The sequence below is a fragment of the Ctenopharyngodon idella genome, chromosome 1 (genome assembly GCF_019924925.1).
Source record: "Ctenopharyngodon idella isolate HZGC_01 chromosome 1, HZGC01, whole genome shotgun sequence".
NCBI lineage: Eukaryota > Metazoa > Chordata > Actinopteri > Cypriniformes > Xenocyprididae > Ctenopharyngodon > Ctenopharyngodon idella.
In genome coordinates, this window is record NC_067220.1 from 35,786,244 (window position 1) to 35,802,545 (window position 16,302).

Consider the following 16,302-nt stretch of genomic DNA (forward strand, 5'->3'; position numbering starts at 1 on the left):
ACTGCATCTCCTATTTCTGGGTTGTCTTTACTCTTTGAATCTCTGCAGTCTATGGAGGGATTATGTATGGTCCTGTATGACAAACCAAAAGAAAAGAATGTACAGTACAGGATTTTTTTCTATGTTACACAATAGTCTAATAATAATAAAAAATAATAATAATTTTGCCTTTCATCAATAATTCACAATTCTTTTCATATTCTTCCGAAAGCACTCGCGTCGCTTAATAAAACTGGGGTTAAACCACTGGAGTCACATGGATTACTTTAATGATGTCTTTACTACCTTTATGGAGTTCGAAAGTGGTAGTTTGCATAGGCTGTCGATGGAAGCACATTAAAAAGATCTTCATTTGTGTTCCGAAGATGAATGAAAGTCTTACGACATGAGGATGAGTAATTATTGAAGAATTTTCATTTTGGGGTGAACTAACCCCCTTTAAAGCAGCAACAGGCATGATTTTTTTTATGTATTGCATCTTTGATTTTGGGTGATGTATTTCATTCTATTATTGCCAGATATTCAAGCACTTCATTTATATACATATTGAATTTGCAGTGCTGGGTATCAGGACACTGATAGCCAGGGGCTCTGGGGCACTGGTCTGGACTTAAATCCATCGTTGTTCCGCTCTTCTTGTTGGCACATTTAGTGTATATATAATGAGAGAGGAAGAAAAAGAGATAGACGTTAAGTAACCATCAGTAACCAATAGCTGCAGCTCCTTTCTTGTGACCGCGCGCAGCGTCAGACCTGCTGCACGCTGCGTTCGAGGAGACTGATGGCACAGCGCTTCAGGCAACGCCACAAACCTGCACCTACTGTACAGTACATTCAAGATAGGTAAGTTTGATTTCCATTGTATTTCCTCTTAGTATTTTGATATTAAACTAGGCTGTGTGTGTATAGTCCACGTGCACGCGCACACAGTTTAAAGCCTCATTGCAGAATTTAAGGTTTTTTTTTTTTTTTTTTTTTTTTTTTTAAAGTGGGATCTATTAATAGAAGACTCAAAATTCCATCCCAAAGTCGGTCTGTTATTGAATAATTCTGCAATAAACTGCCTTGCAATCTTTAGAAGACGTTTCCCCGGGTGTATTTATAATTCTGTTCAAACCTAACATAAGCTGATATGATTAGTAGACAAAACATTTTCGCTAAACCAGTTACTCTTTTAACGTCAAGTTGTTTTTTATACTGTCAGTGGTGCCGTACGGGACACTGGCACGCGACGCCCAGTGTTGTCCCATTTTTACACAGAATGCTGTACTTTAATAAATTATGAACGAGAGATGCATTGTCGTCAGGCGCTGCTATCGCAGGTTTTGTTTATCCACTAAAGCCGGGTTCCTCGGGGACGCCCCATATTAAAAATCGACATCTCTATAACTTGCGTCGCCCATCTCACCGATTTCAGAGCGATTATTATTGCATAAGCCGCTTTTTTCTTACCGTCATATTTGACGTGATTTTGCAGGGGTGGTTTGGAAGAATGGCTGGGTATAGGTCAGTCGGGATGAGAGCGGTTTTATAAGCCTCTTTAGTTTGAATGTGAGTGTCATTCTCTGAAATAACCTTGACTGAACTGGTGTAATGACCCCGATTAAGCCTAAGATTTTCATGTGAAATTGCCGTTTGGGTCACTACTAATCAGGATGGGTCTGGAATCCCATCTGCGTGCATGATCTGCAGGGAAACAATCAGGGACAGCTTTACCTCTCTGCAGGTTTGTACACAGAGTTCTACACCCAAGTACATCATTTATGGCACAAAACAAAGATTACAGTGTGCAATGATGTGATTACAACAGCTTCAAATTAGCAATTAGGATTGATTGAATAAATTTGCCAAAACATTTTTGTGAGGGTGCACACACTATTAAAAGTTTTACACTTAAACATACGAACAGCAGTTTTGTAAAATAATGTATGTTTTATGTTTTTTTATATTAATCATGGGCGTGGCCATGCCATATGCACCGATCAGGCATAACATTATGACCACCTTCCTAATGTTGTGTTGGTCCCCCTTTTGCTACCAAAACAGCCCTGACCCGTTGAGGCATGGACTCCACTAGACCCCTGAAGGTGTGCTGTGGTATCTGGCACGAAGATGTTAGCAGCAGATCCTTTAAGTCCTGTAAGTTGCGGGGTGGGGCCTCCATGGATCGGACTTGTTTGTTCAGCACATCCCACGGATGCTCCATTGGATTAAGAGTCAACACCTCAAACTCGTTGTGCTCCTTAAACCATTCCTGAACCATTTGTGCTTTGTGGCAGGGCGCATTATCCTGCTGAAAGAGGCCACAGCCACCAGGGAATACCGTTTCCATGAAAGGGTGTACATGGTCTGCAACAATGCTTAGGTAGATTGTACGTGTCTAAGTAAGATTCACATTGATGGCAGGACCCAAGGTTTCCCAGGAGAACACTGCCCAAAGCATCACGAGATAATCAGTGTTATTCGCTTCACCCGTCAGTGGTCATAATGTTATGCCTGGTTGGTTTGTGTGTGTATATATATATGGTATTTTTAACATACTCCCTCCATTAGGTGCAATGCAAATTTTATGGTCTTTAACATACATGCAGGTTATTTCCCCAACCTATTAATTATTAATTGCGTGTCCCACAAGATTTGCATTTCATTGACTTTGCAGCAAAGTCCCACTGGGTTAAACACCACAGGATGGAGGTCCCCCACAACTGTAATGCTTTATCATCATCATTAGTTCTCAGTAGCAACTGAGGTTAATATGGCGAATCATCTGAGTAATCTTTCATGAGACCTGTTATTAGGCATGCCAATTATTATCCTTATCCTCCAATTCAGAATATAGAACCAATTTGTTTCCTGGAATGTCAAAATCGAGCCAAACATGAAAATAAAACTGCAAGGAAATAAGATTCTAAAAATTAAGTGCTTGTAATTAGATAATGTTACGTATTAAAATACTCGTAATCAGACTACAGTTACATTTTTATTGATTACATGATTACATGTTATTCTCACAATGGCAGTAAATTATTCATAATCCATTGATTCTCCCTACTACTACTTTATTTTGTACATTTTCCTTTCTAAAAAAAGTCTACTACTTATATACGTTCAGAAGCTCTTCCAGGTTTGTGAATTGCACACACAGACCAGCCACTGAAAACTGAGACCCACAGCATGATCACTTACAGGAATCATTTCTCAACATTGCATATCTAATCAACTCCTGATGAACGCATTCATTATTATTTAAATTATCACTCAGCAAGTCATTTAACCATGTATTACTGTCTCTGGAAGGCTTTTGTTTTTTAAACACATTAATATGAACAAATTCACGTCATTTTATATTTACATGCAATGCAGGGTTTCCCAACTTTTTTGTCAGCTGATCCTCTTTGACCTAATATATTAGCTTGAAGCACCCCAAGAGATTTTAAGTTAAAGGGATAGTTCACCCAAAAATGAAAATTTGATGTTTATCTGCTTACCCCCAGGGAATCCAAGATGTAGGTGACTTTGTTTCTTCAGTAGAACACAAATGATGAATTTTAACTCCAACCGTTGCGGTCTGTCAGTTGTATGATGCATGTCAATGGGAACACCATCTATAAGAGTCAAAAAAACATGCACAGACAAATCCGAATTAAACCCTGCGGCTCGTGACGACACATTGATGTCCTAAGACACTAAACGATCGGTAAGCCGAACAGTATTTATATCATTTTTTTACCTCTAATACACCACTATGTCCAACTGCCTTGAGCGCACGCATGGCATCCGGTGCGTGAGGTGTGTACGTGCTCTGGCGTAGTTTAAAGGATTAGTCCACTTTCAAATAAAATTTTCCTGATAATTTACTCACCCCCATGTTATCCAAGATGTTCATGTCTTTCTTTCTTTGGTTGAAAAGGATTCCAGGATTATTCTCCTTATAGTGGACTTCAACGGTCTCTCCAAACAGTTGAAGATCAAAATTACAGTTTCAGTGCAGCTTCAAAGGGCTTTAAATGATACCAGACAAGGAATAAGGGTCTTATCTAGCGAAACGATTGGTCATTTTCTAAAAAAATACAACTGTATATGCTTTATAAACACAAATGATCGCCTTGCACATGCTTCTGCTTTCCGTATTCTTCAATAAGTTAGGTCAATATAAAATGAAGTCAATAATAATAACAATAATAATAATAATACATATAAATATTTATTTATTTATTTATTTTATTTTTTTTAATTAATAGCTTTTCATTAAATTCACAAACCACTGCAGTTCCAACACGAACCCTATTCTGGGAAACCCTGAAGTAATGTAATATGTAATGCACTTCATGTTGTTGATAACAAAGAATAGAATATATTTTCTGTCTCTTTGTATTTTTATATCAATATGACAATATGTACAATATTATCCTATTCAAATTAATGAGTCAAGAAAATACAATAAACAAGTTGGGTCAAAAGTAATCTAAAAATAATCAAAAAGTAGTCTGATTATATTACCTTAAATGTGCATTGAAATTGATTACATTACCGACTACAATTTTTGTCATGTAATTTCAAATCAGTAATGACTACAATTTCTGTAGTCATTACTGTATATGTATATGCAAAGCACTGTATATGTATTTGTATATATATATATATATATATATATATATATATATATAGGACATTATAGGACAAAATGATCATAGATCACAATTCACAGGCCTCTTCTGTGCTCTGCAGGGTTTATTCTCTGTGACTCAATATCTGTTATTTGGAGATGAAATCACATTGACGGCAATAATCATCCCTTGATTTTCCTGGCCTTATGTCGACATGGCAACAGGAAGGAAAAGTCAGTGTCTTTTCTGTGTTCCTAATGTCTGTCAGAATGTGTATGTGTGTGTATACATTTTTTACATAATAGTAAAAAAAATGCATTGACATTATGATTAAATCTAAATGTACTTTAGGCCTATATATTTATAGATCCTGATGTCTCTTAACACTTTCAGAGTGTGTTTGTTCTAGCAGCTCTCCCACACTGGGTGCAGCCTGCATTAATCATCTCAGCATGTATCTTCTGGTCCAGTATCCATCTCTGTGATATTAACTCCACGCTTTCTCTTCACCAGGCTCCACTTCAAAAGGTGGAGTACGTTTCCCTGATGATGACGAAGATGCTCCCATTAACAATAGCTGTGATGAAAAGCTTCAGGATAAACTCATTACTGCTCTACCAGAGCCTGATGGTGCATATCTTGTTAAGGTGAAAGAAAGCGTTTTCTCCTGTCTTGAGTTAAAAAACCTTAAAAAATAAGCAAAAAAGAAAAAGAGAAAAAAAAAACATTTAATAGTCTAAAAAAACCATTTCCAGTATAAGATGTGTTGCATGCTGAAATCACTGTCTGCTTAACTCTTTATTCAGGTGGGATTTTTAAGGAGCCATCACAAATATGAAATCATCTTTTCTTTGCCCCAAGTCCCAACAATGGGCAAAGATGTCACCCTTTCCCCTGCGCTTCGTACTACGGCAAAACCACGGCTACGTGCAACACGCATCACTCCACGCCCTGAGGGTATGCGTTTTTGTGGTGGTCTTAAACCAGCTTTTACTATACAGATAGTCTTACCACCCTTGAATGTTTATATATTCGTATAAACACTATTGAGAGGTGTTGAGCTGTTAAACAGGGGCTTCTCACCTGAAGCTACTTACAGAAGACTTATTACAGACAGAGTCCCACTGGAGCAACCTGGGTCAAGTGCCCTACTTAGGAGTAATGAACAATACTTGTGATTTTGAAAGTGCTTCAGTCTTGCTTGGGATTGAACAAGCAACATTTGTTATTCCTAACCATTCACAATGCAATCAAAATTGACAATTCTTATTTATTTATGGAATATTGCCGTAAATGATTTATTTGTGATTTGTCATGTGCCCTCATAATCTTTAATCAAAGTAACTTCCCCTTCCTCTTGCAGCGACATCTCTTATTGTAGCAAGGTTTGTGTTCAGGGAAGAAAGAGGTGGAAACCACCGAACGTTCAACATAAACTTTAATCTCAAAAATAAACAAACAAAACGAAAGTAAAGCGGTAGCCCCTCATGGACGACTGCCGCATATAAACATAATAAAACACAACAAAGTCCAGGCCTGGTCCGCTCTTGTCCTACACTGTCCTTTTATCCTTCCGGAGCTCCTCCGTGGGACTCGAGTCCGGCGTGGCATGCAAGTGACGCTTATTAGCACTGGCTCCACTGGCCTCGCTCCATTCCCATGGCTCTTGGCCCTGCCCTGCTTGCCACACTTCTGTTCTCTGATGAATTGTTTTCCCGGCGCAGGACAACCTGTCAGTCACACAGGCCCAGCGTCAAGGGGGGCTGATACTTGTATTATTAAATTAGCAATACAATTAATTTGCCCCGCAATAATTTCATAGCGCATCACATATCCGACGCGCTGCGATGATAATAAAAGATGTTAGATTAGCTTACTCCCCATTAAAAAACAACTTTCGATTAACACAAAATACTTCTCTTCCCTTTTTTTTACTATGTATGGGCCACAAGAAAAATATTAAGAAGACCGTTATATACAGTTATCAGAACATGTTGAAGTAAATTCAGATCTTTTTACTTTCACTTTTACTGGCTCAATGTGACATTTTTCTTTATCAACAATTGCTTGCAAAATGATGGACAACAATTCACATTTCACGTGCGTCAATCCATTCCTGGTGGACAAAATCAAGTACCGCCCTACATTTTGGTTGTTCAAGAAGCCATTTCACTTGGATATATGTCACAATTATAGGGAAGAAAAACGATCACAACTTCCGTTTCCTGCTGACTTTTAGGTTCGTTCACATTCAGCAAAAAAAGGTCAATTTTCCATTGTCAATAGCAAAAAATCTGCACGGGGAACGTTTTCGCCTTTGCTTGGATTGCTATTGAAATAAATTGGAAGTTGCCTGCGAAATTTCGCAGAGCAGCAGTAAATGTGACCACAACTTCAGGCTTCCTTGACTCAATGAAGGATGTGAAATTACAGAAAACATCTCGTCTTGCCTCATGCACATGCGCCACTAGATAGCTAAAACTAAGCAATAACATACTGTAAATAATTTGAAAAGGTTATAAAACATACATTACCAGTCAAAAGTTTGGAATAATTAACATTACTTTTCATGGTTTTGAAAGACTAATTTTCACCAAGGCTGCATTTATTTGCTCAAAATACAGTAAAAACAATAATAGTACTACAATTTAAAAGTTGTTTTCTATTTGAATATATTTTAAAATGTTTTCCTGTGATGGCAAACTGAATTTTCAGCATCATTACTCCAGTCCTCAGTGTCACATGATCCTTCAGAAATCATTTTAATATGATGATTTGGTGCTTAATTATTATCATTTATTACTACTTTGGTGAGCATAAGAGACTTAAAGAAAAATAATTATTCCAAACTTTTGACCAGTAGTGTAAGCACTATCAGAGCAGTTAATGTGGATATAAGATTGTCTGTACCCCTGATGGCTAATAAAACATCAAGCCAAATGCTAGACGTCATGTTACGATCAATAGTCACACTCCTATTTCAATCCGTCATCGATCTCTCCATTAGCTGAAACACATTTAGTGCATTTATAGTGGTGTCATTTTTCCCACAGTTGAATCTCTTGGGAAATCTAAGTAGGTTTGCCGTATCCGAGAATACAATTTACATTCTAAAAGAAGATGCTAGCACTCTGCACTCAGTTAGATGATTGTTTCTCTATGATGATTTTGATCTTCAATCTTATGCTGGTCACTGATGCTTTTACTTTTACCTGTCTTTTTAAGGGGGAGTGAAGGTGGTTTGTGAGTATATCGCTCATCAGGAGGGAGTGGTACAGGAGGAACTCACCCTGGTCAACAGAAGCAGAAGGGACAGCAGCATTAAAGTTAGATTACAGGCCAGAGTTATGGGTGAGATACACTCTCTACACACGCACTGCCAACAGATCTCTAGACATTCATAACGGAGCGTGAAGTGTGAGGTGAAGTGTGTTGTTTTTGGGCCAGTAGTTGTCTCTGAATATTAAGCTGGGATAGCAGACATTATTTAAAAAATAAATTAAATGAAAATAAAGTTGGTAACACTTTACAATAAGGTTTATTATTGTAAATAATAAACTCTCTAAACCCCTCCTTTCCATCAGCCTACTTTGCTCTGATTGGTTAGATGGCCCAGACATTTGTGATTGGTCTACCTGCAAAGTGGATTTGCTTTTACAGTAGAGAAAACAGCGTCTTGTCGACATTTTGACAACACGAACCAAACTCTTCCAGTCCGTAAAGCTACAACTAGTGTTTGAGGGCAGGTCAAAGTAGACGTTGTTTGCGGGCAGCCAATGAAGACCATAGGCTGGCATTATGCAAATTTGTTACAAACCTATATAGGTTGCAGGAAGTAAGACTGGAATTACTGACTAATCCTTTCAGGCTGATTGTCACAAACTTTAAAACTCTGCAGACCTTTTACATTCACAAACAGCTATATTACACTACATGAAAGGTGATATCCGAAAAAGCAGTTTAATTAACATGACCTAATAACGAGCAATTTTTTAATAAATAAGATTAATAATGCTGTAGGAGTATTGTTCATTGTTAGTTTATTTAAACTATTATATTTAGCTTGTTAACAAATGAAACCTTGTTATAAATTGTTACCAAATTATTATACACATAACACATAATTAATTTTGTCACAATAGTAATCCACAACTCTAAACTTTCTAATCTGCCTGGGAAACAATACCAGAATTTGTAATATTACTATTTTTGGTAATATTTTGTAGTAAGGATACTGAATTAGATTTTTATATATATATAAAAATGCCAAAATGTTCTCAGTTTGATGCTTAGAATTGTTAAGAAACATTGAAGGGTTAGTTCACCCAAAAATGAAAATTCTGTCATTAATTACTCACCCTCATGTCGTTCCACACCCGTAAGACTTTCGTTCATCTTCAAAACACAAATTAAGATATTTTTCATAAAATCTGATGGCTCAGTGAGGCCTGCATTGCCAGCAAAATAATGAACACTTTCAATGCCCAGAAAGCTACTAAAGACATATTTAATACAGTTTATGTGACTACAGTGGTTCAACCTTAATGTTATGAAGCGACGAGAATACTTTTTGTGCTCCAAAAAAATTTAAAAAAATAACGACTTTATGACAATATCTAGTGATGGGCGTTTCATGAAGTTTCAAAGCTTTATGAATCTTTTGTTTCGAATCAGTGGTTCGGAGCACGTATCAAACTGCCAAAGTCACGTGAACTATTGAAATTTCAAAACACTTATAACATAACGAAGCCTTGTTTACTGAAATCATGTGACTTTGGCGCTCCGAACCACTGATTTGAAACAAAAGATTCGTAAAGCTTCATGAAAGCAGTGTTTTGAAAATCCCATCATTAGATATAGTCATAAAGTCGTTAATATGTTTTTTTGGAATACAAAAAGTATTCTCGTCGCTTCATAACATTAAGGTTGAACCACTGTAGTCATTTTTGGGTGAACTAACCCTTTAAATTAGAATCACTAAAATAAGAATCTACCTATTGTCTTTCACAGAGCGCCACCACGGGACACCAATGTTACTTGATGGAGTGCGGTGTGTTGGTGAAGAAAAACACACAAAATAATGACACAAAGATGTGGCTAAACCAGTTTGTGTAAATGATGGTAATAAACTGAAAAGAATGCACATGAGAATGTGAACAAACCATGTCACCCCTATCCTGGAAGATCACAGGTTCAGCTGATTTGTTTCTGCAATAACGCAAAAATAGAGCCTCTATTTTAGAGGCTGCTTATCACGTATGCTAATGGAATCACAAATTTGACTTAAGTTTTTAAGAGAGTTGTAAAAGTCATGGGTTTTTATTACAGCAGAATTTAATTAAAAAGCAATTTAAAGAGAAAAGCAATACCAATGCACCTGGTCAAGGATAACATATGTCAGAAGTTCAACTTAGTTCAGCTATGTGCTGTTTGGTAGCCTGAGTATGAGTAGTTATTAATTCACTAACATTCACGCTAGAATTTTACATGAAGCTTCTAATTTGGTTCAGCTTGTTACTGTATTGAATTTAAAGTGTGATTCAAGAACACTCAACCTGCTCTAGTTATTTTGCAAGTGCTAACTGAACCTCATCATAGTATTGCCTGAAGAAAAGAATGTATGCATAATCATGTGCATCATATACAGTGTGTATACATAATTAATAATTATATATAATCATATTTTTATTCTAGAAAAAGTCATTATTTTTTATCTTCTTGTCACATATATGGAAATATATTAGACCAAGACACTGGACTCCCACAGGAGGTAATTTTAAAGAGGACCTATTATGCTCTTTTACAAAGTCTTGATTTTGTTTTTGGAGTCTGTTAAAATTGGTTTTCATGCTTTAGGTTTTCAAAAAAAAAAAAAAAAAGCACTATTTTTCACATATTTGATATTGTTGCAGCACCTCTCTTCTCAGTCTGTCAGTAACGCTATGGAGTGCGTTTCCCGCGTTTTACAATGACGTAACTCGATGCTTCGCTACCATAGTACGATGCATCGTTGAGCAAATCAACTAGCTAATCACGGCTGTTTCCTGAAACCGTATTGTCGCAAACCTGTCGTTCAGCTACGTTGGTGAATGATGTCACGCAGGTGGTGGAGTAATAACTTATTGGAGATCGAATCAATGCTAGATTTTTTTTTACTATAAATTACATACATGGCATCTGATGACTATTTCTCATTTTTCTCAGTTATTTTGCTTTATTTCCAGATTCAATCATAGGCTCGTTCTAGAGCACATACGCACATGCGTGCTCTTCAAAAACGGTGCTTAAAATCTCCTGACAAACTAAAATATGTAAATGATATTTGTATATATTCAAAATAAAAGATATACATTGTACTTAATGTCAGCTTGCTTATTTTGCTCAAGATAAGGATTTATTAAGTCCACATGTCATAAAAACAAGAAACAATGCTTGCAACCACAGCTCGAGAGAAGTTTGCGATGCAGTTTGTGAATGTTTGTTTAAACTATGGTTTCGGGAAACACAAAATCATTGAAATATGTTAGTAACGACAGAACTTGCAATGTTAGTTGGCTAACGATGCTTTTGGGAAAACACCCCTGTTTAGTTTCTTCTTCCGAAAAGCTCAGTGTGCTCTGATTGGCTGGACCAGTGCGTTGTGATTGGTCAACCGCTTTGAGTGTGTTTCGGAAATGCCACGCCCCTTTCAACAACTACTAATGTAACTCAACCAGACCTGGCCCTATTATTTTGCATATGTCTTGGGTGGGAGTTATTTAAATGAGAGATATAGTGATGTGTACGCTCCCGAAAGAAAACTAATCAAGACTACAAACAATGCTTACTGATATAGAGAATAACTCCCTTTGGAGTGGACATTGTGCTCTTTAAACTGCAGACATTTTTCATGCTCAAACAGCAACATTACACACAAAAGAAAATTGACAATGTAATAAAGCATATAGGTCCACTTTAACTTCTGTAGAAAACACTTACTGCTAATTTTTTTGCAGACATAGATGCTCTTTGGACCAAGACACACAAAAGTCACAGTGTATTTATGAGTATTAGTGACATTTTCTCTGACGCTGCAGCTTAAAATTGCAAATTTGACTATGAAGTTGACAAATATGAAGTGAGGCAACACTTTTTAAATGCCAGTCGAGATGTAATATTGCAAATTCTCAGCTTTTATATTTGAGAGATCTGGTATTTTAATTTGACTAATAAGCTTCCAAAATATTTTATGTATATTTTAATAGGGTGATTGCTCTATATAGTTTTTGTTGAGGGCAGTAACAAGAAATGTCTTGTGCAAAACTATATTCTCAACTAATCTTGGCTTGGGCCAGGGAAGTAGCACCTTCTAGAAACACTAGATGGTGTTGCTGCCTGTGTTCACACAACAGGGAAAATCAGGGGTTTGGAATACTAATAGAAGGTGTTTGTATTATGGTGTGTGTTCTGTATATACATATGTGAAAATCACTTAAAATGGTTTTAATTGACCAATAAAAGCCATTCATGAATTATATATCTTGCCAAACCAAATAAAAGAAAATTCCCAAACTTTACAGTATTCTAGCTTGTCTTAGTAATAACAAAATGCCCTTGCTAATTTAAAATCACATGTCTTCAAATTGTAAATGTACAGTTTTTAGGAGCTACTTCTTTGTGACTAAGGTCCAGTCTAGTTTAACAGTTTAATGTACTCTCAGCTTCCTCTTTCTCTATTTGCCAGTAAAGTTATTTGAGCACTGTATTGTACATCTTCTATGAAGGTAAATATTTTTAAAGTCCTGCGTCACTACTAAATCCCCATTCTGTAAGTCTAGGAGTGGTATGATTCATGCCAGAGAGCTTCAGGGCAGCATGTTAGAAAACTCATAAAGGAAGGTTTTTTTTTTTTTTTTTTTTTACAAAATATATCAGCTTCAATCTTAGTCTGACTTATGAATTTTAAAGCATATAAGTATTACATTGATGAAGTAATTACTTTAGATGTATAATTTTATTAATTACTCTAAATGTATTAAAAATAATAATTTTATTTATTTTAAATAAAGTATTCAGTACTTCAATGTATTGGGAATACAGTGACAAGTGGCATTTGCAAACCTTTGTGTGCTTGTATTATCATTCTTCCACTCAAATGTCACTTAGTTAAGTGTGACCACATATTTGGGTATCCTTATTGTGCATAATATTTTTTTATAATAATATATAATATATAATCTATTGTTTGTGAGTCACTTTTTTGATCGGCATTAAGACTTCCTTGATGAACCTGTTCTGGTGTTTTGTTTTTTTGTTTTTCTTTACTGGAAAGAATGCATGAACTATAGAGGATCACTCTCATTGGCTGTGCTGCTGCTGTTCATGCTCGCACTACATGCTCATTGGTATTTCCAATGCATATTACGTAAAAGGTAGCTGATAAACATGACTGATAAGAAAACATCGAGCTGCAGCTTGCAAATCATTCATCAACCATTTTAATTTCTCTTCTTTTAAGCACACACACACCACACGTTTGGTTTTTTATGTTTTATGGGGACTTTCCATAGACATAGATTTCAGTTTCTTTGTGGGGACATTTGTGACCCACAAAACCAGTCATAAGTCGCACGGGTATATTTGTAGCAATAGCCAACAATACATTGAATGGGTCAAAATTTTTGGCTTTTATGCCAAAAATCATTAGGATATTGAGTAAAGATCATGTTCCATGAAGATATTTTGTACATTTTCTACAGTACATATATCAAAATTTTAGATTTTGTTTGCACTTACAGATTCCAGATTTTCAATATCAGTATCTCTGCCAAATATTGTCCTATACTAACAAACCATACATTAATGAAAAGCTTATTAATTCAGCTTTCAGATCTCAATTTCAATAAAAAAAAAAAAAAAAGACCCTTATGACTGGTTTTGTGGTCCAGGGTCACATTTGGTCCACACAGTGTAGGATAAACAAGAACGAACGCACACACATACACGCACTTAAATGGGGACATTCCATACTCTTCTGTTGTTGTTGTTTTATATTGGCTACAGCTATAAAATTATATACACAACCCTTAACAGTTTAAAAAAAAAAAAAAAAAAAAAAAACTATTTATATATCCCAAAAGGAGGTTTTGGTAGCTCACTTCTGTTCAAAATATGCTTGAACAGGTACACGCACACAAAATGCCTCCCATTATTGGCATTCCGTTGATTGTTCAGACCATACCTGTCAACATTTGGAAACCAAATTGGAGGGGGAGGGGTAATATGTGATGATATGTGATAATAACATTACTCATGTTTTATTTGTTTTTATTATTATAACAAATTTGATTACATAAACAGAAACACTGTTGTGTATGTAGCACTGTAGAACATGTAGGCTATTTCATGTAGACCTATTTAACGTTGTGGATGAATATTTTGCAGCCCATACAGATGAGCCGCGGCTGCACTGTACATTAACATTACATTGTACATTACATTAACATGGTGTGTTTACAGTATGTGTTGTATAAGTATGGCTTAGTGTTAGTTACATGAAGGTCGAAATGCCCTTCTGTGCCTATGCTGTGTGATTAGTCCGTTGTGCTGAGTAATGTCATTTTTTCCCACCGTGTCCGATATTAAAATCAGTGTGACAAACTTTGCAAAAGGTATGGACATTGTTGATATGGCTTCGAGATATGAAATGAAATTCTTCCGTGTAGTTGTTGTTAAATTGACATGTATATTTTTTCGCCGGAGCACCACCTGAGTCTTCTCTTCCCATTTCTACAAAGTCCCTTTAAGACAAGTCATTTCACTCGGCGGCCATCTTTAAAACGTCTCTTGGGAATTCAAGTGCAACTCCTATCTCTTTGAATGGGGAAACATCAAATTCTCCAAAGCTTGAAACGCTCGAATCATGCCAAAAAAAAAAAAAAGTCTTTTTCAGGCTGAATCAAGCTAATGCGCATGCGAAGTCCTAACTGCGCTTCTCTTGTGCCTCATTTCGGAGGCGCGCGTCTGACTGTTTCTACAGGAACCGGAGCTTCTAACGGCTGCTGCAGTGACGCAATGACTTTACCCTTGGGACAGATGTGCTCTCATAAACATTTTTTAAGGGACCGATAAAACTGCTCCATGCCACCATTGGCCTGGGGGTGATAAAGGACTGTGTTGAATACACTTGCTCTCCAGGTAGAACGTGAAGTCGCCTGAGACAAGCTGAGGGCCATTGTCTGTTGTGATTATTTGCGGAAGGCCCCAGCATGAGAAAAAAGATTCCAAAAAATCCACAATGACCTGGGAGGTGACAGAACCAGTAGTAGTCAGTTCAGGCCATTTGGAGTGCAAGTCGTAAACTACCACGAGGTAGCTCTGGTTGTGGGAAACCCTGTGAATCTCACTGCAAATATCCAATTGGTGCTGCCAGGGTCGAGAAGGCCAGGCTAAGGGCCAGAGAGGTGGAGGAGGTGAGTGGCCTGTCTTACCGCTCACAAGGCTGGCTGAACAGTCCTTAACCAGTGCTTTAATCTCCCTATCTATTCCTGAACACCATACCAGGTCTTGGCAGTGCTGTTTGAGCTTCACTATGCCCAGGTGGCCCTCATGTGCCAATGCTAACACACACGCACAAAGAGGCCCTAGGACCACAGTGCAAAGCCCACGAGCCATGCAAACATCACTCCAGCAGGACAGCTCAACTTTGACATTAGGAAAAGCAGCTTGTACCCCAGATATAATTGATGGCCAGCCACCCTGGATGTAGCTGTGAGAGGATAGGGTCCTGGTCAGAGGCTGTCTTGAGCTCCTGTAGTGACACTATATCCTGCAGGGATGTATGTAGCATCTGGATAATCAGTTTTAACATCACTACTGTGGATGTGTTTTCAACAGGGATGGATCAGGACAAAAGGTCAGCTACTACATTGTCATGGCCCAGGGTAAATTGCAAACGACCGGTGAAGACGACTGTACCAGCAATGCAGTCTCAGTGGTTTGTGGCTTGTTTCTAATGTCGCAAGCAATGTCACCAGGGCGTGACTGTCCATCCTCAGGTGCCATCTTTCACATGCCCAGACCACGCTAGGCGCTTCCTGCTCCCCCACTGAGTACTGTTGCATCGTTGGGTTAAGGGCACAGGAGGCAAAGTCTATGGGCCTTTCGACACCACTCTCTACTTGTGACAGCACGGCACCGATGGCTGTGGCAGATGCATCGCAAGTGACCAGAGGTGCTGAAATGTGCAAGCACTCGTGCCGATGTAAGCTGGGCCTTGAGAGTGCGCACAGCCTCCGTACATGCTTGAGTCCATACCCAGGGTTTATCTTTCCACAATAATTGCCGCAGAGGGGCTGTAGTGGCCAAATACTGGGGAAGGAACTACAAGTAATAGCCAATCATTCCTAAAAAGGAAGCTACTTGTGAATAGCCTCCACATTGGAATGAAGTGAAGAAATGCCTCTCGCCGACAAGCTGAATCCCACAAATTTTGGGCACAGCAAAGAGACATTTGTCACCATTGAGATTCAAGTGCTGCTTGGCTAGTGCATCGAACACCTTACTTAGGCACTCGCCATGGATCTGCCTAGTCGCCCCATGCACAACCAAATAAATGACCAAGCACAGTATCCCAGCAAGCACCGAAGTCATTATCTTCTGTAAGCGGAGCTAAGAGCTAAGGCCAAAAGGCATCCTGGTATAATGAAAGACCCCC

The 16,302-nt window shown here is 37.7% G+C and overlaps 1 protein-coding gene across 1 annotated transcript; it reads left to right on the top strand.

Moving 5' to 3' along the window:
* Positions 1-688: 688 nt before the first annotated feature.
* On the top strand, positions 689-12,163 carry LOC127519977 (adipose secreted signaling protein). Its single transcript, XM_051907658.1, has 6 exons — positions 689-843; positions 4,729-4,840; positions 5,121-5,254; positions 5,414-5,564; positions 7,833-7,958; positions 9,618-12,163. The coding sequence occupies exons 2-6, from the start codon at positions 4,822-4,824 to the stop codon at positions 9,686-9,688; spliced, it is 501 nt and encodes a 166-aa protein (XP_051763618.1). The 5' UTR covers positions 689-843; positions 4,729-4,821; the 3' UTR covers positions 9,689-12,163.
* The last annotated feature ends 4,139 nt before the right edge of the window (positions 12,164-16,302 follow it).